Here is a 26,209-nt window from a genome sequence, read left to right as displayed (position 1 = left end):
GCCCTTCAATAGCATCTCCTGGATAAATATGTTTCTACCTAAACTATGCTCCAAATGTTTAATCAAATTATTTATGTAAAGCAGCCAACTGAACTTTTGTTTCCCTAGTCTGAGGTTGAAGTGGGAGTGCCTTCAAGTATACTTGATACTTAGTTTGGTAAATAATACTTTTTCAATTTAACCAATGAATGTAATAAGAAATAAGGTGAGGAAGAGTGTGTAGAAAGAAAAAAAATCATAATAAACTGTATCTAGGTTTTAATGTTAAGTAAAAGATTGACTTCATAAAATAACAGTTCTCATCAACAAATAACAATGTCTTCAAAGGTTCTATTTTACTGTTACTATTATATGTTGAATGGGAGAATTTTTTCTGAAGAAAATGCTTTTGAAGTCCTATAACCAAGAAGAAATGAAAGCCACATACTCGATTGCCTACAAAGTTATTTTTGTGATATATACTCACAGAAGTAGATTTTGTCATACTGTTTATTTTAGTATTATGTTTTTGTGTTTTTTTTTTTTTTTCTTTTTTAGACAAGATCTCGCTCCTCTGTCACCCAGGCTGGAGTGGAGTGGTATGATCTCAGATCACTGCAACCTCTGCCTTCCAGGCTCAAGCAATCTGCCCCCTCAGTCTCCCAAGTAGCTGGGACTACAAGCTTGTGCCACCATAGCCAGCTAATAATTGTATTTTTAGTAGAGACAGCGTTTTACCATGTTGCCTAGCCTGGTCTTGAACTCCTGGGCTCAAGTGATCTGCTTACCTTGGCCTCCCAAAGTGCTGGGATTACAGACATGAGCCACCACACCCGGCCACGATTGTCTTTATTAGATGAAAACAGCTTGCTTAAAATCTCCGTATGGCAGGGCTCTTTCAAAAATTGTTTGTTTAAATATGGCATAGACTTGCAGACTAAAAAATGTGGAGAAAGCTGAAAAATACACTCAAAGTTAACCTTTGGAGAGCAGTTAAAGGAGAGAGTGTTTGGTTAAAGGGACTTATGACAAAGCTACATGTTGGTGACAATTTCTTAAAAACGTACAAAGGAAAAAGAGCAAGAGTAGGTGCATAGACATTGTATGAGGTCATCATTAACCTGATGCCAGACCGGAGAAAGATAAAACAAAAAGAGAGAACTACTTGCTAATATCTCTGATAAACATAGATGCAAAAATTCTCAACAACATACTAGCAAACTGAGTGCAGCAACACATATAAAAGATCATTCACTATTATCAAGTGAGATCAAGGATGGTTTAATATATGCAAATCAGTAAGTATAATATACAACATTACAGAAAGAAAAAAAAACCAACATATGATCCTTTCAATAGATATAGAAACAGTATGTGTGCAATTCAACACCTGGTCATAATAAAAACTCTCAACACATTAGGTAGAGAAGATATGTACGTCAGCACAATAAAAGCCATATCTGATAAATATATTGCTAACATCCTACTGAATGGATAAAAGCTGAAAGCTGTTTCTCTAAGATCAAGGAAAATAAAATGATACTCACTTTAACCACTTCAATTCAACATGTAATTGAAGTCCTAGCCAGAACAATTAGGCTAGAGACAGAAATAAAAGACATCCAAATTGGAAAGGAGGGAGTCAAATTGTCCCTGTTTGCAGATGACATAATCATATATAGAAAATCCTACAGACTCCACCAAAAAATTGTTATAACTAATAAACAAATTTATTATACTTGCAGGATACAAAATCAACACCTGCAAATCAGTAGCATTTTTACATGGCAACAGTGAACTACCTGAACAATAAATCAAAAACTTATAAAAAATAAGATACTTGGGAATAAACTTAATCACGAAGGTGAAAGATTTACTTCTACACATAAAACTTTGATGAAAGAAATGGAGGACATCACGAATAAATGGAAAAATGTCTCATGTTCATGGATTGGAAGAATTAACATTGTTAAAATGGCCAACTTACCCAAAGTGATCTACGGACCTAATGCAATCTCTATCAAAATATCAATGACATTCTTCACATAAATAGAAAAAACAATTGTAACATTCATATGTAACCACAAAATACCCAGAACAGCCAAATGAGTCCTGGGTACAAAGAGCAAAGCTAGAGGCATCACATTATCGGACTCAAAAATATGCTACAAAGCTATAGTAACCAAAACAACATGGTGCTGGAACAGAAACACATACATAGACTAATGAAACAGAATAGAGTATCCAGAAATAAATTCAAACAAGTACAGTCAACTGATTTTCAACAAAGGTACCAAGAACACATGTTGGGGGAAAGACAGTCTCTTAAATAAACGGTGCTGGGAGAACTGCATATCCACATGCAGAAAAATAAAACTAAGCCCATACTTCTCTTCGTATAGAAAAATTGACTCAAAATAGATTAAAGACAAGACTTAAGTGTAAAACCCATAACAATTAAACTACTAAAAGAAAACACAGGAAAAATTCTTCACATTGGGCTAGGCAAGAATTTTTAAAATAAGACCTCAAAAGCACAGAGAACAAAGCAAATAAATAAATAAAACTGCATCAAACTAAAAGCTTTTTGCATAGCAAAGGAAACAATTAATAAAGTGAAAAGAAAGTCTACAGCAGAGGTGTCCAAGCTTTGGTCTTCCCTGAGCTACACTGGAAGAATTGTCCTGGGCCACACACAAAATACACTAACACTAATGATAGCTAATGAGCTTAAAAAAAAGTCTTTCCATGAATCTTATAATGTTTTAAGAAAGTTTACAAATTTGTGTTGGGTTGCATTCAAAGGTGTTCTGGGCCACATGCAGCCTGTGGGCTGCAAGTTGGACAAGCTTGGTCTACAGAATAGGAGAAATTAACTGCAAATTATACATCTGCCAAGGGCTTGATATCCAGAATATATAAGTAAGTTAAACACCTCCACAAAATAAAAAAAATAAACAAATAAAAAGACATAAACCTGATTTAAAACTGGGCAAAAAACGTGAATAGACATTTCTCAAAAGGACATATAGAAATGGCCAATAGGTATGTTTTAAAATGCTCAATTTAACTTATCAACAGGGAAGTGTAAACCAAAACTACAATGAGATACCACCTCATTCCTGTTGGAATGGTTATTATCAAAAAGACAAAAGAAAACAAGTGTTAGCAAGGATATGAAGAAAAGGAAACACTTGCACATTGCTTTGGGGATTGTAAACTAGTAAAGCAATGGTAGAAAAAAAGTATGGCCATTTCTCAAAAAACTAAAAATGATGCTACCATATAATCCAGCAATCTAACTATAGGGCATATGTCCAGAGGAAATGAAATCAGTATGTCAAAGAAACATATGCACTCTCATGTTTATTATAGCACTATTTACAATACCCAAAAATGAAATTAACCTAAAAGTGTTCAACAACAAATAAATGGATAAAGAACACATGGTATGTATATACAGTGGAATACTATGCAGTTGCAAAAAATAATGAAATTCTGTCATTTGCAACAACATGGATGAACTCGGAGGATATCATGTTAAATTAAATAAGCCAGAGGCAGAAAGACAAATATTGCATGATGTCACGTATATTTGGATTTGGAATTGTTTTTACAAAGTTCAATACTGGTCAGTCATGGTGACTCACACCTATAATCTCGGTATTTTGGGAGGCTGAGGCAGACGGATCATTTCAGAACAGGAGTTTGAAACCAGCCTAGCCAATATGGCAAAACCCCATCTCTACTAAAAATACAAAAAATTAGCTGGGCGTGATGTCGCACGCCTGTAATCCCAGCCACTCAGGTGGCTGAGACATGAGAATCACTTGAACCCATGAGGCTGAGGTTGCAGTGAGATGAGGCCACTGCACTCTAGCCTGTGTAACAGAGCAAAACTGTCTCAATTTTTAAGAAGTCAGTATTATAGAAGCACAGAGTAGAATAACACTTATTAAAGACTGGGGAGGGGAAGAGGGAGAAGAGAATGGGGAGAAGTTGATCAACGGGCACCAAGTGACTATTAAATAGGATGAATAAATTCTGGTGTTCTATTATACAGTAAAGTGACATTGGTTAAGGGTAAAATATTTTATATTACAAAGTGGCTAGAAGAGAAGTTTTCAAAGGTTCTTACCACGAAGCGATGATAAATTCATGAGGTGATAGATATGCTCACTACCCCGATGGGATCATTACACAACACAGATATGAATCAAAATATCAAATTATACCCCATAAATATGTACAATGTGTCAATTTAAATAAATAAATACGTCAAAAAATTGATCAAAGTATCAGGAGAGAAAGATAGGCATTTGAAATGTCCCCATGTGATAAAAGTATGCAATCAAAATTGAGATGCCATGATGAGTGTTACACTGGCTAACTCATCTTTATTTCTGGGTATACTTGTGAATGGTCTTGTTGCTTATGTGGCCTAGGTTAATAAACTGATAATTTTGGGTAAGTGAGAGAATAGTATTTAAATATACATAATAATATAATATGCAAAAAGATACTTTTGATTATTTTAAGGAATAACACCTCATCAGTCTTTTTCTTGAGGGCTCAATCAAAATTAATTCACATCCCCAATTAAGTGCAGCTTATATATAATCTTATAAGATGGTTAGTGACAAAAATAAATCATAATAGATTTGTTTTTTCTAGAGATTTACACTTAAAACGTATCTGAAATGCTTGTTGACAAATAAACATGGCTATAATCACTTTGAAACTATCTCAGTGCTAGAACCATGTTTTACAATGACTGACAATTGAGTAAAATTAACTATGTTCCTAATGAAAAGGCTCCTCCCAGTTTATCTTTAGCTTAATAATTTAAATAACAAAAAAATGAGTGGGTGAGTATAATTACCAATGAACATGTTCATCATCACATTGATAGAGATTACCTCTAGAAATCTGATCTGGGTGCTTTTAATATCCTGTAAAATACATGTTGTTTGATTTTTCTATTATCAGATTATTTTGACTTTCAAAACATATAAAATACTATAATAGTTGTTAATATCAAAAATATTAATATCTTAATGCCAGCAGAAAGATTTTTGGGTTGAAACCTAAGGGAAAATGTTTTGCTTTATAAGGCTTATAATGCCCTGGATTGCATTAATTTTATATAATAAAGGATCTCCCCTTTTCAGAAACATTAAAAATTAAAATTGACACTTCTATATTAAGTATTTATGGTATTGTCCTACGCAGTGCTGGAAAAATGCACAGAATGTCTACTGTAGGTAATTTCAAGCTTCATAATTCTATCATTTCAAATGATTTCTCAAAAAGTAAAAGTATTACAGAAAGTTCTCAGTAGTTTTACTGGTTCCATCATGAATTTCTATGACATATAAAACATTAGAAACACTAAACTCATCCTAATTTCTAAAAGCAGACATATTATATCAACAAACACAGCTCATTTCAGCAAAAGAAATAACAAAGTTCTAGAAATCCCGTATTATTTGAGGATATGAGATTCTTACTTTTGCCTCATGTCTTTTCGGTAATTTAGTAAGAAAAAATGGACTCTGATTTACGTACTCTTTTTACTCACATTTGGCCAAACCCTTAATAAGTATTAGTCTACCTTTTAAGCATTATCTAGAAATTCTGCTTTTTGTACATTCGTTAAATAACTATTGAGTGCATACTTACCACGTGGTCGGCACAGTGTGAGATTTTGATGAAACAGGCAAACAAGCTACACATAGTGACTTTCTTCAAGAAGCAAACAGTTTTTCCCCAGTTGCCTTAAAAGAAACCACCAGCAACTAGAACATTTCACAATATCGTGTCCACAACTCTGGACATGATTATTCTAGAATCCATCCATCCTGCAGATAGTATTTACAGAAGAATTTCAGTTTTTATGGTGAGAATCCCCTGGATTGCTCTGGGGAGTAAAGCAATGGAAAATAGGAAAAGGCATGCTCACTCTTACTCAATTGATGATGAATGGTTTTAAAACAAAAGCCAGTGCTTATAAATACGATAGTGTCATAATTTAACTCTGCTTTTATGTTGAAGTCAAATGTATTCACAGTTTATAGTTTAGAGGAAATAGTTCTATGTACCTTAACCTAGGTACACATTAATAATTTACATATTGGGCAGCAACACCTGATTTGTACATTTTAAAAATGATTGAAAATTTACAAAAGAAAAAGCACAACTGTTTGCACATGGATTAATTTGCCGTTAGAAGAAGAAAATCTGCACAAAGCTACCTAAGACGTGAGGAAAACATTCTAACTTCTGTTAGAATAAAAGGCCTTTATAGGTCATGCTCTTCATTTAGTAGTTACAGAAGGTAGAATATAGAGCAAGGCCTTCATAGGCCTTAATGTATTCCAAAAGTCATTTACAAATCCATTCCCTGACATATCATGAACTTTCTTTAATAGTATAGAGAATAGATATGATTTGAATCTCTGTTTCGAGTGAAGACAGAATGTCTTATGTAGACCAATTCTCTGATCAAGAACAACTAGATTAATCCTGAGGAAAAAAAAAAAAAAAAAAACTTTACCAGCCTCTAATCTTAAATAATCTTAAAATCTTAGAAAAATCTTAAAATATTTTACGGTTTGGTTGCTCAGAGAGTAACTATGATAACCAAGAGGCAAAGAAGATAACTACAGTACATTGTGATTAGCCTAAAAGCCTGCTATGCTGTTATGTTCATGACATTTACCTTAGGTTAAAGGTCAAGAACTCAAAACAAAAAGGTGGCATTCAATCAACGATTACCAGGTATTTGACACATAAAACCAAACGACTGAGAAAAGTAAAGTTTTAAAAAAGGAGGCAAAAATAAAATAAGTCATTCAGACCTTGCAGTTATCAGATATAAAATAACAAATAATTATAATTAATATGTTAAAAAATAGATAATATAAGGAAAAATATTATCAACTAACTAGACTGGAATCATTAAAACTAATCAAATAGAAATCCTGTAACTGGAAAAATACAACTACTGGTTTAAACAACTTAACAAATTGACTAGGTTAGAATAAATAGGAAAGAAAATTAGTAAACTAGATAAATGGTCAACAGAAAATATCAAGACTGAAGCAAAAAAAAAAAAAAAGAAAATAAGAAGAAAAAGCATGTGTACTTGAGACAAATAGAATGTGGTGAAGTTATCCAGCATATGTGCAATTGTAGTCCAAACAAAAAGAGGAGAGAACTAGTTGGGATCAAGCAATATAAAACTAGATACTAGCTATAAATTTTCCAAAACCAAAGAAAATTATCAGCTTAAATTCTTAGAAAGACCATAAGCAGGAAAAACCCAAAGAAAACCATCACCTAAATGCTCCTAGTAAAAATGCCTAAAATTATGGTCTAAAAAACCACCATGGGGTTGGGAGAGGAGAGCCTGGGAAAAGGCCTTGAAAACACATATTACCTTAAAGGAGCAATGATGAAACTGCAGAGATGACATTTCAACATAATAAGTGGAAGCCAGAAAATATTTGGATATGTTTTAAATGCTGAAAGAAATAATGTCCAAACTAGAATATTCTATACAGTAAAACTTTCTTTTCAAAATGAACGCCAAAATAAGTGTATTATAAAATACACTCCACAGGTACACAAACTAAATGAAATAATAAGGGAATTTTTCATAGAGAAGAAAAATAAGTTCAAAGAAAGCAAGTAAGTAAAAGAAGGAATGAAGAGAAAACGAAAAGCTAGATATATAAATAATTATAAATAAATATTGACCTATGCAATAATAATTGCAATGTGCTATGAATTATAATGCAGAAAGATAATAAAAGCAATAGCACAAAAATCAGAAAAGGCAAAAGAATTTTTAAAATTTAAAGATTCTGGCATTGTCCTGGAAATATTAATTTATGTTTGACTCTGATAAATCAATCACTCATGCTACACTATTAGGAAACCACTAAACGCTCCTACAGGAGAAAATATTAAGTAACACATATCATTTACAAATTAAATGTAATACAAGAAAGGAAATGACAAGAACATAAATAGTAAGACGCTAGATACATACTCAAATGTATCAGTAATGACTTTAAATGTAAACAGACAAAGAACTCCAAGTAAAAGACAAAGATTTTCATATGGAATTTAAAAAGTCAACCAAATGCAATTTATAAAAGAAGTATAATAAATTAAAACATACAGAAAGATTAAGGCAAAACATAAAAAAGATATACCTTATGGAAACTAACCAAAATAAATCTGGGTTACCAATACTAATATCTGATAAAATGAACTTTAAGGCAAGCAATATCACTGCAGATGAAAAGGGATACAACAGAATGTTTACAACATTCATCTACCAGGAAGATATAACAATCTAATTTTTCATTAAACAAATTACACAAATATATAAAGAAAAAATATACATGAAGGATATTTATTTATAATAAAATACATAAAGAAAATTTTACAGAACATAAAGTATTTAGAATATATAAAGTATATGGTAAATAAACCTGATCTGGCAGACATAAAGCATTTGCTCCTTAAAATGTAAAGTGTAACATCTAAAAAAATTAACAAACACAAGGCCTTAAGTTTTAACTTTCAAAGGGTTGATATCATAAGGAATATGAATTATGCATGGGTAGTATGATGGAAAAAAATCACCCATTATTTGAAAGTTAGTTCATGTATTTATAGATCATAAAAGATTCCTAGTTCAGTGTCAGTATCCACGGATGAAAAATAAATCACATCTAGCAATGAAAAATAATTTACCTAAATAATAATGAAATACTAGATAGCTGAACTGCTGGGGTACAGCTAAAGTCATACTAAGAAGGAAATGTATAATCTTTGATGAAGAGATTAGAAAAGAAGAAAGTGAAAATTAAAGTTCTAACTATATGCCTCAAGAACTGAGTAGGAACTTAGAAGAGTATATTAAACTCAAAGGAAACAGAAGAAAAATAACTAAAGTAGCTGAAATCAATTCTATAGAAACAAAAATACAGTAAAAAGTAAACAATCATTGATTCTTAGGAAACATAATTAGAGTTAATAACTCCCTAGTAATATTTATAAAGGTAAAAAGAGAGAATAAAAATATTACTTAATACCAGGGGAAATGGAGCATCTTCAGAAATCCTCTATGAATAGAAAAAAATAAAATCTTAGCTTAGGTGATCTCGCTAGTGAATATTCTACTAAGAATTTGATGAGAAAAACAATAACACTATTATGTAAACTCTTCCAGAAAATAGAAAAGAAACCCACAATACTTTCCATCCTGTTTTACAAGGATAGTGTAAACTTGCTCCCAAATAGTAGGCTACTCTCTTTCTGGATTTAAGCAGAAATCCTATATACAATATTACCAAAGAAAATTTATAAAAGAGTAATATATGATGAACAAGAAAGGCATACGCCAGGAATTTAAGAATGGTTAACATTTCAAAAATAACTAGTATAACTCATCACATTAACAAAAGAAACAAGACAAATTGGCCGGGCGCGGTAGACAAATTATATGATTATTTCAATAAATGTTGGAATAGTATTTGATGGATTTCACCAATATCAGCAGATTGGGATTAGAAAGGAATTTACTTAATCTAATACTATATATATATATATACACACACACACACACACACACAAACTATAATAAACATGCATAATGCTGAATTATTAAAATCTACAAAATATGATTCATTATAAAAGCTCATTGAGACCAAAGAGATAAATTAATAATGATATAAAATAGATATAAAATATAAAATCTATCAACTAGATTTTGATAAAGTTGGCATTGTAGAGTAATGAATACATTATAGACTTTTCAATATATAATTCTGGATTAACTGGATATTCCTATGGGTAAAAACATAATCCCTGAGGGAATATTAATCTAAGTGAGAAGGATTAAAATTAAAAACTTTTTGCAATGTAACACAGGAGAATATATATCAAGATAGGAAGATTTTCTTAAACAGGACACATGCAACAATAACTACAAAGGAAAATATTAATCAATTGAATTACATTAACATTTAAATTTTCTGTTTATCAAAAAAATGAAGAAAGAACACTGGTTAATTACAGAGTAGGGGAAAATATTTTAATACATATAACTGCACTAGAAATCATACCCGGAAAATGTAAAGAGTCCCTACAAGTGATTTTAAAAGACAGGTAATCAAATTATTTAAAAATGGGCAAAATATTTGAATAGGCCCCTTTTTAAAAGAGGATATCCCAATGGCCTATAAATATATGAATAGGTACCTAACATAATCGGTCATCTGGAAATTAAAAAATAAAATGTTAATGAGAAACAAGTGAAACCAACTAGAATATCTAAAATTAAAATGATTGATAAATTTTTGTTGGCCAGAAAGACAGAAACTCTCACACACTGTTTTTCAGTGTACAAATAATGACAACTTTGGAAATCTGTTTGTCAACAACTACTAAAATTAACCCGTGACCCAGCAATTCCACTCCTAGGCATGAACCCAGTGGAATTGTGCATATATTTGCAATAAATAACATGTACAATGTTTATAAGACATTATTTGTAAGAGTTCAATACTGAAAACAATGCAAATGTTTATCAACAATTGACTAGTTAAATAAATATTGGTAAATTTATACAACTGAATTCAACATCGACAATGAACAAAATCACTGCTGCATGCAACATGGATGGATTTCACAAACAAAGTTGAATAAAAGAAGGCAGACACAGAGTAGAAGAACATACTGAATTATGCCACTTATCTAGATGGCAAAAACAGGCAAAATTAGTTTTGGGAGTTTGAAATCACATTATTAATTAAATTTATGGAGGAGAGAATAGGAAATGACTAGAAGGAATAGGAGTTTAATATTCTAATATTTTATCTTGGTGAAAGTCATAAGGGTATGTTCACCTCTTGAAATTCATCAAGATCAAGACTTACATTTTCTGTCTTGTATTATGTTATTTTATAATAAATAAGTTTATTTAAACATACTGCCAGTATTAAATCACTAGAAATCTAGAATATTCATTTTTCTTATCCTGACATCCTGTTTGGAAAGCAAGTTCACTTTGCACTGGTTACCAACTTGTCTGAATTTGATGAGACCGAGCACACTCATAAACAACAAGTTACATGATGGAGATTTATTATTTACAAATTGGAAGCAAGGGACAATAGATGCCTGGGATCCATTGGAAACAGGTTCCCCAACGCCCAAGAGAACTGCCTAGAATGGATGGAGCCTTGGCTGTGAGTGGCCCACTTGCCCCACAGCTGACAGACCTTAAAAGGCAGTCTGCTCTGAGTTATACTTCTAAAGGGCCATGAAACTCACTGGGCAAAGATCTGAAGGACATCCCACTTCCAGGAGAGAGAGGAACAAAGCCTGGGCTGTCCCAGGCAGTTAATCCGTAACTGAAGATGTTATATTTCCTAGGAGGGACAGGAGCAAGGCCTGGGCTATTTTGTGCATTCCTCTCTATCTCAACACATTGCATTCTCAGCAAATTCTGTCATTATTCTTGAGAACTAGAAGCAAAAAAGCAGGGGGAACTGAGTCCATCAAAAGCTTCCTGGAGAATTGTCCTGCACTATTCAAGATTTATTTCTACCTAAAATGTATTGAGATATAACCGTTTAGGGTGACGTATTCTTGCTCTCTCTATTGTGATTTCACTTCTTATATTCAATTTCTCAAAAAGTAGACTGTAGAATAATGTCTGTATCTTAACATTTATAGTTTTCTACATTTGAAAAGTACCATAATAGAATGGTATAGTGAAAAAGAATATGGACTTTAGTTTCAGAAAGATTTGGTCCTCATTCTATCAGGAGCGGTCTACAAGTTTGAAGTCAAGATGGTTAGCATCTCCAAGCCACAGTTTGTTGAAAGACAAAGAGAATGAAAGTGAGAGCAAGTGTGTGTGTGCGTATGTGTGTGTGTGTGCGACAGAGAGAGAAAGAGAGAGAGAGACAGAGAGAATGTCTGTTTTTCAAGGTTGTAATGGATAAAGTAATATACATGTAAAATCATCTGCCAAATGGCCTCTTATAATAGTATTACTCCTAAGTGTATTTTTTCATCCTCTCTATCACGCATCCTGTACTAATTTCTGAGGTTTATCATAAATGATTACAAATTGGGTGGTTTAAAATATAACTGGGTGGTTTTCAAAACAATAAAACATTTATTCTCTCAGAGTTCTGGAGGCTAGAAGGCTAAAATCAAGGTGTTGGCCAGGTTGGTTCTTTCCTAAGGAAAAATCTGTTGCATGCCTCTCTTTGAGCAATCTGCTGGTTGCCGGCATTACCTGGTATTTCTTGGCTTGTAGTTATATCACTGCAATTTGTCTTTGTCTTCATGATTCTCTTTCTTGTATCTCCTCTGTGTTTTCAAATGTATCTCTCCTTTTAAAGATGCCTGTCACTGGATTTACGGCCCACCCTAATCCAGTATGACCTTATCTTAATTTGATTACATCTAGAAAGGTCCTATTTCCAAATGGTCACATTCACAGATAAGGTTAAGACTTCAACATATCTTTTAGGGGGACAATTCAACTCCAAACATATACCACGTAGGGACTACTATAGGAGAAGCTAAGAGAAGCTTTGTATGGTGCCATACAAAGCAAGTAACAAAGCTGCAGCTAGAAACATATATAACTCAGAATTCAGTGCTTCTTGTAACATACCAAACTACTTAAAATAATCATCTTCATGTTCTAAAGGTAAACTTTTAATACAATTGTACTGTTTCATCTATCCTATGTGCTTGGCTGAATTTAGAACATGTAAATAAATCTTTTGAAATGTTTACTAGAGAGAATAACCACCCATGATTATGAGTTTGCATGTGTATATGTATACAAAACTGAGAAGGGAACAAACTGGTAGCCTGCGTGCCATTTCCAACCAGCAGAGAAGTCTACATTGTCCTGCACAGTATTGTGGTGGTAGTGGTGATTATTTTTTAATGAGCCAAGATTTTTAAAATCAGAAGATTTTACATAAAATTTCAGATTTCCAGCTGCTCTTGTAAAATCATAGGATCTGGCAACACCAGACTCATATAGCCACAAGCTGTTGGGGCTGTGGAGTGAATGCCATTTTTAGAGAAGTATGAACATTTTAGGTGTCCACACTGTCTGCCAATCCTCATTGTTTTCCCAATGTGCCTACCTCACTCATGTATGTCAAACACCAGACACTCTTAAGCACTTCGGTCTGCTCTCCTTGTTCTAGAGAAAATTAAAGTGCCTATACTGTACTATAACTTCATTCAATGGGATGTGTACATCAAGCATATACTTAAGGGTGTATTTTATTCCTATTTCACTGATCTTCTTTCCTCAGCAAGAGAAAAACTCTCATCAAAATAAAACTCTTCCCTATTCTGCTTCATGAGTCTCTTCAAAAACCTAAGATCTTTATTTACATAAAAAGTGGGTACTATTGCTTTAATTTCTGAAGTTATAATAAAATATCTACAACTTTCTGTATTCTTAAGATACCTAGCTCTGTGTGTGTTTATAGTATTAAAAGAAAAAAAAAAGCAGGAAAAATGGATGAGAAAGGCAAACATAAAAATGAGAAGAAAACCCTGAAAAAAAAAAAATGAGGTTTAAAGCTATATTAAATAGGAGGAGGGCAGTAGTTGGAAAACTGGTAAGAATTGAGTATTTTTAAAAATCCGTAAGCCCAACATAAAATCAAATAGGATGTGTTTTAAAAGCTAACCACAAAATGTTTCGAAATGCCATCACAGAAAATTGATTCCACAGACTTCTAGGGGGCAGAAACAGGCTAAAAAGAAGCAAAGATATAATAAGACTCTGAATTTCACTGACATCCACAACTTATCACGAATCCCTTGCTCTTTTCTTAAAAGTCATAGTAAGGAATATTAAACAGGACTGTCTAAGTTAAACAAATTAACTAGTTGCAGGCACTCAATAAAAATAAATTTGAAGCCACATTGTGATGAATGAGATAATTCCTTCTCTGGGCCCTAGCAGTTGAGAATGGCAGGCTCATGTGTAGAGCTGGGTTGTGGGGAAGGGCCGTAAAGAAAGTTCTGTTCATAGGAAGAGAAATAAGTCGTTAGAGGGGATAATAATGACAGGCTGAAGTGAGCAACTAAATCACTGATAGAGGAAAAATAAACCCTCTGGCAGGGACTTTTTACAGACCTCATCTAGCGACAGCTATTCTTCCTCAGAAAGACTTTTCCTCACTGTGGGAGAAGGAAGGGGGGAAGTAAACAAGGAGGATCACACCCAGGTGTAAGTGCTGCCCTAGATTTAAAAATACTGCCCATCAAACGCACTGCAGGGTTTCCACACTGAAGCCTTTCTAGCAGGTGCATCGTTCAAAACTTAACTACTGTTCTCAAGGACCTATCTATGTGCTTAATAATTATCATTACATTAATGATTTGCAGCCATTTTAAATCACATTCTACCTTCTGATTACAGAAAAATTACATACTCATGGGAAAGTAGCCTAATTTTACTATGCTTAAGATTTTTTTCAAGTAGTAAGAAAGCATTTAACTTACTGAGTTTGCTTATTTCTCCTGAAAGTTACTTAGTAAGCTTAATAGGAAATTATGTGTCTTTTTGTATATGTAAATCCTAGTCTGTTTATTCCATTTTATAGCTGAGTCTCAAACCCTAGACTTGATTACATTTCCTTGCATTTTTAAATTCCTCTAGCTGTAAAATAAATTTTATATGGCAGCATGTTCAATATGTATTCATAAACTTTTGTAACTAGAAAACTCTAATTGGTTCATATAAAAGAAACTAGAGACATTTAACTGCAAACAAAAAATAGGGTTTTATTTATTATTAAAATAAAGTCATGAGCTAAACAATAGGATTCCAATTATGCAGCACTGATAATGTAATTGGTTAAAGAAATTCAATAGCAATCTGAAATTTAGTTGAATTAGCATGTAATACTTTCCTGATACTGTGATTATTTTAGTAAGAGAAAGTGGCTTCATTTTGATCATCTATAGGACAGTAAATAGAAAATACCCTCAGAGTGATAAATCTTACTGTTCTTTTGAGTTGTTTCTCATCTTAAGTGAAAATGCATTTAATGTATATCAACTGATATTTTTCCTTATTGTTACCATGTGTTTCTTCTTCTACCCCTTATATCAGTAAAGATAAAGCACCATTCAAAATTGATATCAATATTGGAATTCATAGGTATCTCAAAGCTTCCATTTACCTTAATGTTAATTGAGAAAGTAGGTGTTTACACTGATTTCCTAATGTTAAAGCACAGGGTCTGATTGCAGCAATAAACACAGTGTGTCTCTGTTGCATGCGTTTCCCAGTCAAAAAAAATCTTACCACTTAGTTTCATTCATTTGTAGTGTAGTGTTAGTCTCCATGTTAGAATTCTCAATATTAATAACTTATGAAAATACATTTGCTTTTGGTGAGCAAGCATTTCCGTTGTCATTGTTGCAAAATGTTTACCAGTTTATAGCATGAGCTATTATTTATGTTTCCATATTTGGGTTGCCACAAATTCTCCCAATCAGACATAATTACAAACACGCACCTTGATTTCACAGTTATCTCATTTGTTTTGAGTGGTAGCTAGGGGCAGGAGTTGAAATCCTTAACGTATTTCTGTAGCCTAAAATTAGTAGATTTCCTAAGGTGATTCAGGAGGAATTAATCCTACTCACCACCTTCTAGAAAAATACTAGATTTTTCTTACAAATGTTAAATTGTTTCAAATTCAGATCTACAGGAATTACCTCACATCTTGCCCACAAACAAACAAAAAAAAAAGGTAGTAACATTGAAAACACGTCACCTATTATATGTAACAAAGTACATGAATACCATATATTTCATATAGTATTAGTCATTAAGGAATGTTATGGCAAAATTCTGGAGTTGACCGTTTAGTTTCCTAGACTCCTCTTGATGAAAGTCTTAGAAAGGAAAAGGAACGAACAATTACAGGCATCTGCATTCTGCCAAGCACTGTACTAGGTATATCTGATGATCTGTTTAAAGTCAGTGTAGCTAAGTGGTTAAGATTACAGAATTGAGTTTGGATTTTTCCTCACACTGTTGCTTACTAGACTTTGACTATCTGGGCTAATCTCTCTATGTTTCACTTTTTCTCATTGGTAAAATGGGTGAAATCCTAGACCCTACCTCTTAGAGTTGCTGTGAGGATAGAATAAGTTAATGTAAGTAAAGCACTTAGAGCACTGTTTGGCCAGGAGTAGGCAGAAAATTAACATTCAATGTTGACATTATCTTCACCAAGTCTTATAAATGGAGATGTCCTTATCTTTAGTTTACTGATGAAAAAACTGGCACTTAGAGAGTTGAAGTAATTTATGGAGAAACAACAGAAAAACTCATACTTTAAATTAACAGCTTTTATCATTAAATTATGTTGATTTTCCATTCTAAGCTACATACTGATAGTTTTCTCTCTGCATATTTACTGAAAAAAACAAAGATCCTATGGCTGTCCACTTCCTTGGACTACATATGGTAAGTACCTTAAACCTCACTGCAAAGGGGATTACTCCAATACATAATCTATTCCTTCCATTTATATAGTTGGTGTGTGTGTGTGTGTGTCAGGGAGGGAGTGGTGAAGAGATGTGGGAACACTGGACTTTTTAATCTTAAAATTTACACATGTAGCATAAGAACGTTAACTTTTTTTTTTTTAAATCAAAACGCCACAGAAGACATCTCAAGGAAAATGGAAACACTGTGTGGCCCAAATTAAGATAAAACAAAATTTCACAAAGACAAACTGAAATAAAGTAGGAAATTGTTCATATCATATGCACTGGTGGTAAATAATGAGTTTTTACGAATCCAGGTAAAAGGCAGTGCTTTGACTCTTAAGAGTGCCTCCAGCACTACCATAATGTTCACACCAGATCTTAAGAGCATCATGGAACCAAGTTAGACTTGATTTTTGAAAGTGGGCTGTCCATTCTACTTACTTTTGCAATAAGCTTTAGCTTTATACTAAACATATGAGGGTGTACCTTCTCTGCTATTTGTTCTATAACCTAATGACAGGAAAATTGAAAAAGGCCCTGAATTAACTAGAGTATTTTTTGTTTAAGGTTCATTGAATGACTGAATAATTTAGATAAGTCATTTTCTCAGTCTTAGTTTTATATTATTTAAAATTAAATTTTTGTTTTAAAAATCATGTTAACAGCTATTATTTAATTACATTCCCAAAGCAATCTTATGGAATAAGCTGACAATAACTAATACCTCCATTTTATAGTCAAAGAATTCAGGTTTCAGAGAAATTCTTTCCATTAAGTCAAACAGAGCACAGAGTGGGTTATAGCTGATAAATATAGCCAATATTTCACTCAGTCCACAATTCCAAATATTTTGTTTATTTATTCATTTCATCTTCATAACATCAAACACATGAAGAGGGAGCTATTATTATATCCATTTTACAGATGAGGTGGCTGAGGCAGCATAAGATACTTAAGAGGTTAAGTATCTTGCTGAGGTTACAACTAATAAATGGCAGAGACTGAATTGAAGCTCAGACAATCTATTTCCCAAACATGTAACCACGTGACAAAACTGCCTCTCTAAGGGCAATAAAAATATTAAAACCTGTGATACCTGCCTTCAGGTTACTTAGACCCTTTTACCAAAGTAGTGAAAGCATAAATCGGCTTATCAAAGGAATGAGTTCTAGTTTTTTGGAAGAACATACATATTGTAATTGGAATGTATATTATTTTCGTGTTCCCAAATTTATCTAGTTCTTAAATTCTTGCTCTATAAGGCCTGGAGGCCAAAAATAGTCTTGCCTTATAGTATTTGAGGTTCAGACTATTAGGTTTGTGGCACTGCAATAAAATTGTTTCTGCTCCAAAACTAACCCAGGCTAGGAATATACAGGAATAGGAATTTAAATGCCCATAGGGTGCAAACCATAATTTAAAGCCACAGACACGGGACTCCTCTACCACCTAATCTGTAAGCTCCCTTAGATTTAACCCTTTTCTCACCAAACCCAGCAATGCCTATAGGGCATGCCCAGTTGTATGGTTAGAGCCTCACACCGAGTTTTACTTTCTCCAGGTTTTACCAGCTGCAAAAGGGAGGAGGAGACAGAGGATGGAGTTAAACAGGTAGAAAACTTGGTTCAAGACAGAGCAAGGAAGGCTGGAGAATGACGAGAGGCTACAGTAAAAAGCACTTTGTCAGACACAGTTCATCTTCGTCTGCAAGTTCGCATCTTACCCTGGTGGGTTCCTTTTGCATCTTTTTGGCACAGCCTAGGCAAGTCACGAAGATTTGTTGTGATTACTCAAGGCAGAGCCACAGTAAGGGGTGGGACAAGGGACATCGGATCTAGGAGAATGCCAGTGCCTGTGTGAGTCCTGCTTGCCCCTGCATTCCTCGAAAAGCTGCAGCTTCTTTTCAAGGGTTCCAAGCAGGAGACCAAGGTGCACAAGTAAAGCCAGAGCTCATCATAATCATCGACTCCTTGGCCCCTTTTCTTTGACTACTGGGCCCTTTCCTGGCACCCTCTCAGGTATCCCCGCCCAATCACTACTAAACCCCGGAGAAGTGGAATCTCCATACAGCTTTCCATGGGTCTAGCAGGGGCCTGGGCATGCTCAGTAGGCTACGTGGTTCTCTGGTTCGTGTTTGTTCGTTCTCGTTCTCTTTCTCTCTCTCTCTCTCCCTCTCTCTCTGTCTCTCTCTTTTCTTTCTTTCTGATGGGGAAGGGAGGGTGGTGACAAGTTAGAAACGCCTGCGGCAGGTCCCCGCCCCCAGGATCAGGCTCCCCCTGCAAGGGGACGATGCAAAGGTAAAAACACCTTGCTCCGCAGCATCCAGACCTGGAGGGGCTGCGACCACGGGCCGAGCCCACCCATTCCCCAGCCAAAGGACAGGCCCGCCGCTCTCCATGGTACTGCGGAGAGCTCAGCTCCGCCCTTCTCTTTCAGAAGGACAGCACCCGGCGTCACGTAACCCAGCCTTCTCAGGCTCCACCACCGCCTTTTCCTTCCCAGCTCTTTCCCTCTCCTCCCCCTCCTCCTCCTTCTCCTCCTCCTCCTCCTGCTCCCCTCCGTTGCCTGTTCTCCCCTCCCGCACTCCTGGAGATAGACGCTCAAGCCTGACGCCTCTGAAAAGGCAGCAGCAGTCGCCTTATCCATAGACCTCAGGAAATTCGCTTTGACCGATGCATGCTTCAGGCTCTGGCTCAAGCTAAGGGGAATAACCGGGCAGGTAAAGCAGCTCAATTTGGGTTGGGGGGAGGGGATGGGGCGAGGCAAGCTGAAGAAGGATATCTTTCCCCATTGTAACTGAGCCAGGATCTGCCACAAATACACAGGGAAAGATGGGTGGTGGGAGGGTGGAGGAGTGTAGATCTTGGTTGTTTTGCATGAAGCCTTTTAAATAGATGGCAGGAAGATGAGATGGTGGAACTGGGGTAGTAACTTAAAGGCTGAATGCAGTGATTTATTAGCAAAAGAAAGAAAATAACAGACAGGCTAGATATCGAAGCAGTAAAATCCCTCTCTATGTATTTCTTTTCCTACTTCATCAGCCCCACACTATGCCTATCCTTAATCTGTGCAGTAGACTCCGAGCTCCAAGAAACTGCACTGGTATTAGAGATGGAGCTTAGAGACTGGGCGGGAAAGCCAGAGAGAATTTTGGGTGTGCATTGGTATTGAAGCACTTTGCAAAAGCCAGGGGTGAAATAATAAGCACTTCAAAAATTTCTCTGAGATTTCATGTTTTTTATGAGGATATGTATATCGAACGGTGCATGGACAGGTATAGGGGTGTGTGTGTCTGTGTGTGTGATATCAGAAACATTAAAATATGCAACTGCAGCCGATGAGTGTACTGTATTGATCCTCCTAGTGACTTGGGATGAATTTGATTCTAGAAATGAAAGAAAGGATTAATGATGCTGTTAGTCTGCTTTTGAATTAGAGCGCTTCTTCTTTTGGCTGCAGTAAGGTTGTTTTTCAGATCCCTTTATTTCATCCTCTAATTTGTGAACTCGCCAGGTCTTTCTGGCACCTAGAGAGAATCTTCTTTTCTCCATATAAATACAGATACTCACTCACATACAATGAGCTTCCTCCAAGAACTAGGAAAACCAGTTAACCTCCCTGTGGTAGGAATGTATATATATCTATATGTACATATATATTCCTCTAGGGTTTTTCTCTCTTCCACCATCCCTTAAAATTGTCAAGGTGTGCATTTGTGGAGGAGGGCAGAAGGGACAGGAGAAAAAAGGTTATGTGATCAATGTGACATTAATACAATAATTGGCTCCAACAGAGTTACACACACAAGCAAAAAAAAAAGGTTTTCTAACACATGAGATTGAGAGTGGGTTCAAAGCACTACTCTTGATCATGACATTCCAGATTTATTTTGCAAATGACTGAAAATTTAGCAGATTCCTGAGTCCACTTAAAATACGAAAGTATACTGAATAATATGCTATTTCAGATGACTTGACGAGCCCCTTTCTTTGGGTTTCATACAGAAGACAAGATATGACTGGTGATTGCTGATGGTGTGGAATGTATCAGCCATAATAAATAAGCAACTGAGATTTTTATTTCCTTTTGCTAGTGGGCAGTGTGTATGTGCGCACACTCGCACAATGTGTGTGTGTGTGTGTGTGTTGAAAGAGAGAACCAGTCATCAATTTCATCTGGGAGGAACTTGAAGTGGGATCCCCTAGCTTGGTGGCTCTCAGCTGACACCTGTAGGGATTGCTCTGTACTGAAGAGAAATGCTCTCAGCTCCCTCCATGGAGAATCAGCAGCACAATGCGGTGCCATAAATTACTGCTAGTTTCAGCTTGTAGGGGGAAAAAAGTGTTAATTGGATAGTCAACTTCCACGTCCAGACAATAAATTTGGGGTGTGTGTTTGTGTGTGTGTGTGCATGTGTGTATGATGTATGTATATTGTAGTGTGTGTGTGTTTGCAAGGGGGGGGATATAAGAAATAGAAAAATAATGCACTTCCTTGACATGAACAGATTATACATTTGTAATTTTTTTCAAAAGGTAAGAATAATTTTTTGGTTAAAAAATGACTTAGAAAAAAAATCAGTGTTTATGATTTCTGTACTATTTCAAGAACCTGTCAGATTAGAGTTGAATAAAGAGAAGTGATTTAATAGTATAGTGAGTGATTCAAAGGTATGGTTTTAAATTCTAGCATCCTGGAGCCATTGCAGCTGAGATGACATACATGCCAACTGCTGTTCTGACCACACAAATTGTGAGGGCTGACAGCCAGATACAGACTTCAGGAGGAGTTGGATCTACACTATTAAGCAAAGTATTAAGTACTTTATGCACCTTTAGATAAGTTAATATTAGGGCAATTGAGACAATGCCAAAAACATAAACCTGGCTCCAATTAGTGGTTTTCTTTTACAACAGATTATTCCTTTAATATAAAGGAGAACTATATTGTGTGAAATTTTGCAAGAGACTACCAAGAAACCATCAATATTCCTTCTAAGAAAAATAAAATGGCAGGAATGCTATACAAGCCTAAGCTGGCAGTTTCCTGCCAACAGTTTAATCTAATTTGCCAATTGTAAAATCGATTAACTGAGATTTGAATAGGCTGTATTTTTACTGTCTACAGAACAAGCACACAACATAAGTAGAAATCTTTAAAAACATTTTTTTCTCTACTCACATGTTTTAAAAATTAAACTATCTTACAAAAAGAAAAGGATAACAGTAATCAAATTTCTCTTTAAAACTTCGGGTTACCAACTAACAGTTATAATAAACTACAAGGGTGTCATGGCTGACTGTAAAATTGTGATATTAACAATTAGAAAATAGTAGGACTTACTTGTAGTGAGGATAAAAAAAAAAGCTCCATACAAGAAGGTTAACTCTTTGGCATACTAATAGGACCAGATCTACACCTGTGTTATGAGCTGAATAAGGATTTATATAATACTATATTGACTTTAGATCTTAATTTTGACTTTAATTTTCTGCAGATATCTGGGTCCTTAAAAAACACAAGATACAAGCAAAGTGCATCACCAACACACAGCCAATTGATGTGCTGTCATCTTAGTTTGGCCCTGCAGAGGCGGAGAGAAAAGAAGAGGAGCTGTTCCGATTTCCACATCTAACAGCTTCTGGCTATTTCGCAACTGCTGGGTTTGAGTCCTACTGTTGCTGTGGTTGAAAAGAAAAGTAAAATCCAACTTGTGAGACCATGCACAAGGAATTAGGCTTGGCTGGAGCGGTGCTGAAGCCCATGCTATGACAGAAGAAGCTGGCCTTTGAACCTATCCTCGGGTTAGGAAGTGGTGCCCAAAGAGGCAAGCGTCCCTTTCTCCGTTCTGCTTTAAGACAACACATCTGAAGGAGACACACTTGAGGCACTCACAAGCATCCAAGGATACTGGCTCACTGCTGGTTTCCTGCACTTTCTAGAGAAAAGTGTTTGCTTTTTATTGACTCTCACTGCTTCCTTTTGGCCTGGTACCACTGGTGGAACCTGGCAGATAATGGGATTTGAGGAGTTAAGTATCTGTTGACACCACAGATGCTCTTAAATTAGTTAATCAGACTCAAATGGGTCAGTGCTTTCCCTTGATCTTTTGTTGAAGCCTTTTCCAGAACGTTGCCTCCAAAGTGCATCCTCCCTTTGGTCTGGAAGTTCTGTGGCTACACTGTACCACTGGGGTCAACGTTTTCCAGTTGGAAGAGGACTACAGGGAGAGAGGGAGGGGTTATTGGAAGAAGAAGAAGAAAAAAAGAACTAAATAAAGGCGGGCACATCCGTCCCACTCCCGCCTTTCCCCTTACCTTTCTGTGTCTCGGGACCCTTATTTCTTCGTCACGGTGTCCAGGACCATTTTGACCCTGTCGGCCCCGGCACCCCCCCGCCGCACCCCAGCCCCGAGCATGGGGACGGCGCTGCTTCAGCGCGGGGGCTGCTTTCTTCTGTGCCTCTCGCTGCTGCTCCTGGGCTGCTGGGCGGAGCTGGGCAGCGGGCTGGAGTTTCCGGGCGCCGAGGGCCAATGGACGCGCTTCCCCAAGTGGAACGCCTGCTGCGAGAGCGAGATGAGCTTCCAGCTCAAGACGCGCAGCGCCCGCGGCCTCGTGCTCTACTTCGACGACGAGGGCTTCTGCGACTTCCTAGAGCTGATCCTGACGCGCGGCGGCCGCCTGCAGCTCAGCTTCTCCATCTTCTGCGCTGAGCCCGCGACGCTCCTGGCCGACACCCCGGTTAACGACGGCGCCTGGCACAGCGTGCGCATCCGCCGCCAGTTCCGCAACACCACGCTCTTCATCGACCAGGTGGAGGCCAAGTGGGTGGAGGTCAAGTCCAAGCGCAGGGACATGACGGTGTTCAGCGGCCTTTTCGTCGGGGGGCTGCCCCCGGAACTGCGCGCCGCTGCGCTCAAGCTCACCCTGGCCTCCGTGAGGGAGCGGGAGCCCTTCAAAGGGTGGATTCGTGACGTGAGGGTCAACTCCTCACAGGTCCTGCCCGTGGACAGCGGCGAGGTGAAGCTGGACGACGAGCCGCCCAACAGCGGTGGGGGAAGCCCGTGCGAGGCGGGCGAGGAGGGCGAGGGCGGGGTGTGCCTCAACGGAGGCGTGTGCTCCGTGGTGGACGACCAGGCCGTGTGCGACTGCTCGCGAACCGGCTTCCGCGGCAAGGACTGCAGCCAAGGTAAGGCCCGACGCCCGACCCGCGGGGGCCGGGGCCTGGGCAGGGCGCGGGGAGGAAGGGGGCCGGGCTGGTGCATGGGGTCTTCCTAATCTGGCCAAACGTGTGGCAGTGCGCTTCGAGGGAAAGGCCTTGTTTCTGGGGGCCTATCTACCTTACTCCCTCCACAGCTTCTCCCTTGACATCCTCGTAAAGGTTGGGCAGCCCCCACTTCCAAGTTTGAGTTCCTTCTGGAGACCTTTCTACCAACACTACTCCCTTCCAAGTGGCAAATACAATGGCCTCTTCTCATTCCTCGGGTTCTTTGGCAGGTTGGGCCCTATATTTATTGGACCGCGACCCACCTATATGACCGCTGTACTTGTCTTTACCACTTCTACATCTGTAACACACAGACTTTGCCCTTAAGATGCAAACAAGCATCTAGAAGATTGGGCATCCGTTTGATGAGAAGTAAAGCACAGGAGAGGTTTGCCACGGCCGTGGTTGAGAATCCCCACGTGGTTGTGATCACTCGTGGTAAAGGACGAGAAAGACAGGGTTCACAGGCAGTGCTATGCCTTTTGCAGATAGAGCGGTAAAAACCTGCTTTTGGTCGTGGAAAAAGGGGAAGAGAGGATGTGAAGAGTTTCTTCATTAGCAGGAGGCTTTTTGGAATAATATTGGTTTCCACGGTTATATCCAAGTCCAACATTTGTCAAATTTAAGTAAAATTTTGTCATTTCTGTGGTTTCTTGAAGTGTGAGACAGGTCAGCTGATGTTTAAACATGTTAGAGATTAAATAACATTTCTTAATTAACAAATGCCTTATAAAGAGAAATAGAGTGGTAGAGAAATTTAGATGTTGCTGAATTGGGAAGCTGCTGCAGACTAATAAACAGGGATGCGTGTAAGGGATTGCAAGAGATTTTCTAAGGATATTCGGCTAATGACATTTATCTGGGTAGTGGAGGCCAAGTTGTAATTTCTGTGGTTCTTGGGGCTTAAAACAGTGTGGCATTAAACAACAAAAATCATACCTAAGTTCTGTTTTCTCCCCTTTAGAAATAAAATTCAGTCTTCAGTGTGTTTTTTCGGTGTTGTTACATGACAATGAGCAAGGAAAATATTGTTGTATAAATACAGCAAAGCATCTGAGCAGAAAGTGAGTGAATGATGTGAAAAAGATGAATCAGTGGCTAAGCAGGAGATGTCAGGATTTAAAGTAGATAGCTTAAGGGTCAAAGCAAGGCAATCAACACATGGATAAGTGACATTTGTGGCTGAAATGGGTGGAAAAAAAGGTGAATTATTAAATCTGATTTCGAAAGCTGTAGGGACAAAAGCTCTATGTGTGGCTGCGTTTTATTGTATAATGTCTTTGTTTTTTGCTGACACTGCTAAGGGGAACTAGCCTTTGTAAATCTTATTAGAGTTGGCAGTTCTCTCTCACTTGACTTTAAGAGAAATGAAGACTTGATAAGATTAGTAATTGTTTAAACAGCAAGGAGAGTTAGTTAGGAAGAAAAAAAATACTGGTCTTTAGGAGACTTCTGTAGCCTTCACAGGATTAGGAGGAGGGGAAGAAGGAAAGGGCTATTTTATTGCGCTCTGTCTTCATGTGAGTTTTTGTTTTTCATTATATTTTAGCTTAGGTAATTATAGAAAACTGTATTCCATGGCCTATACAGCACTTCAGCTTTAACAGTACATTTCTGTGGTTATAAGAGCAGACTTTACAGTTATGTTTTACAAAATAAAAAAGATCATTTTTTTCTTCTAGCAAATCTAATTGTGAATCATGAATAAGATGCTGGGTAGATATGATAATTTCCATACTATAATTTGGAGTTGCATACTTTTGCATTGATTAATAAAAACAAATTTAAAAATGAACATTATTTTATGGGAAAATTGCCCTAAGTATCTTAATGCCACTTTAAAATACAGAGAAGGCAATTTAATGAAGGACACACGAAATGTAGCTTCCTTCCTTAAATTAGGAAACAAATATGACACAATGACAGCTTGTACTATGTGGGAGGGTGTTTTAAATGAAAATTTTTATTTTTCTGTGCATTTTTAATGTAGGGATTCAGAGATCATGCATAATGAGGAACAGTTAAGAGTGGAAAAAGTAATTTGTTAAAGAGAAGCAGAATTTGACATATCTGAAATGCATTTTATTTTGCAAATGGATAGCTCTTTCTATAAGATAAAGAACTTGGAATTACCAAGATGCATAATTGAACAGTATAGTGCCTGGGTACATAGGATAATTCAACTCAGAATAGCAAATCCATTAGGATTCTTCTGAAGTATTGAGTCATTTTGAAAATTTGAACTGAAAACGGAGTGCAAAAGATCACCACTAAACGTAGAAGGAAAACAAAAGGTTGGATTATTTTGAGTAGCACAGAATTGGGAGATGGAGTGATAAAGGCAGAGTCAGTCTTCCTAGAAGAATTGGCTCCATTTTGC

General features: G+C 36.6%; 1 protein-coding gene across 29 annotated transcripts in view; it reads left to right on the top strand.

Moving 5' to 3' along the window:
• The first annotated feature begins 18,695 nt into the window (after nt 1-18,695).
• LOC105465018 (neurexin 1) overlaps nt 18,696-26,209 on the top strand; it is a 1,132,644-nt gene continuing 1,125,130 nt past the window's right edge. For 7 of the 29 annotated variants that reach the window (XM_024787668.2, XM_071077385.1, XM_071077383.1 and 4 more), the window contains exons 1-2: nt 18,750-19,282; nt 22,061-23,751. In XM_024787668.2, the coding sequence (XP_024643436.1) occupies nt 22,980-23,751 (772 nt within the window). In that variant the 5' untranslated portion in view covers nt 18,750-19,282; nt 22,061-22,979. Of the gene's footprint in view, nt 19,283-22,060; nt 23,752-26,209 lie in introns of all 29 variants that reach the window. The other 22 variants (XM_071077376.1, XM_071077375.1, XM_071077378.1 and 19 more) reach the window with 7 other exon arrangements.

The sequence above is a fragment of the Macaca nemestrina genome, chromosome 13 (assembly GCF_043159975.1).
Source record: "Macaca nemestrina isolate mMacNem1 chromosome 13, mMacNem.hap1, whole genome shotgun sequence".
NCBI classification, from domain to species: Eukaryota; Metazoa; Chordata; class Mammalia; order Primates; family Cercopithecidae; genus Macaca; species Macaca nemestrina.
The sequence above is the reverse complement of the archived record's forward strand: the minus strand, read 5'-3'. Positions and strand labels throughout refer to the sequence as shown.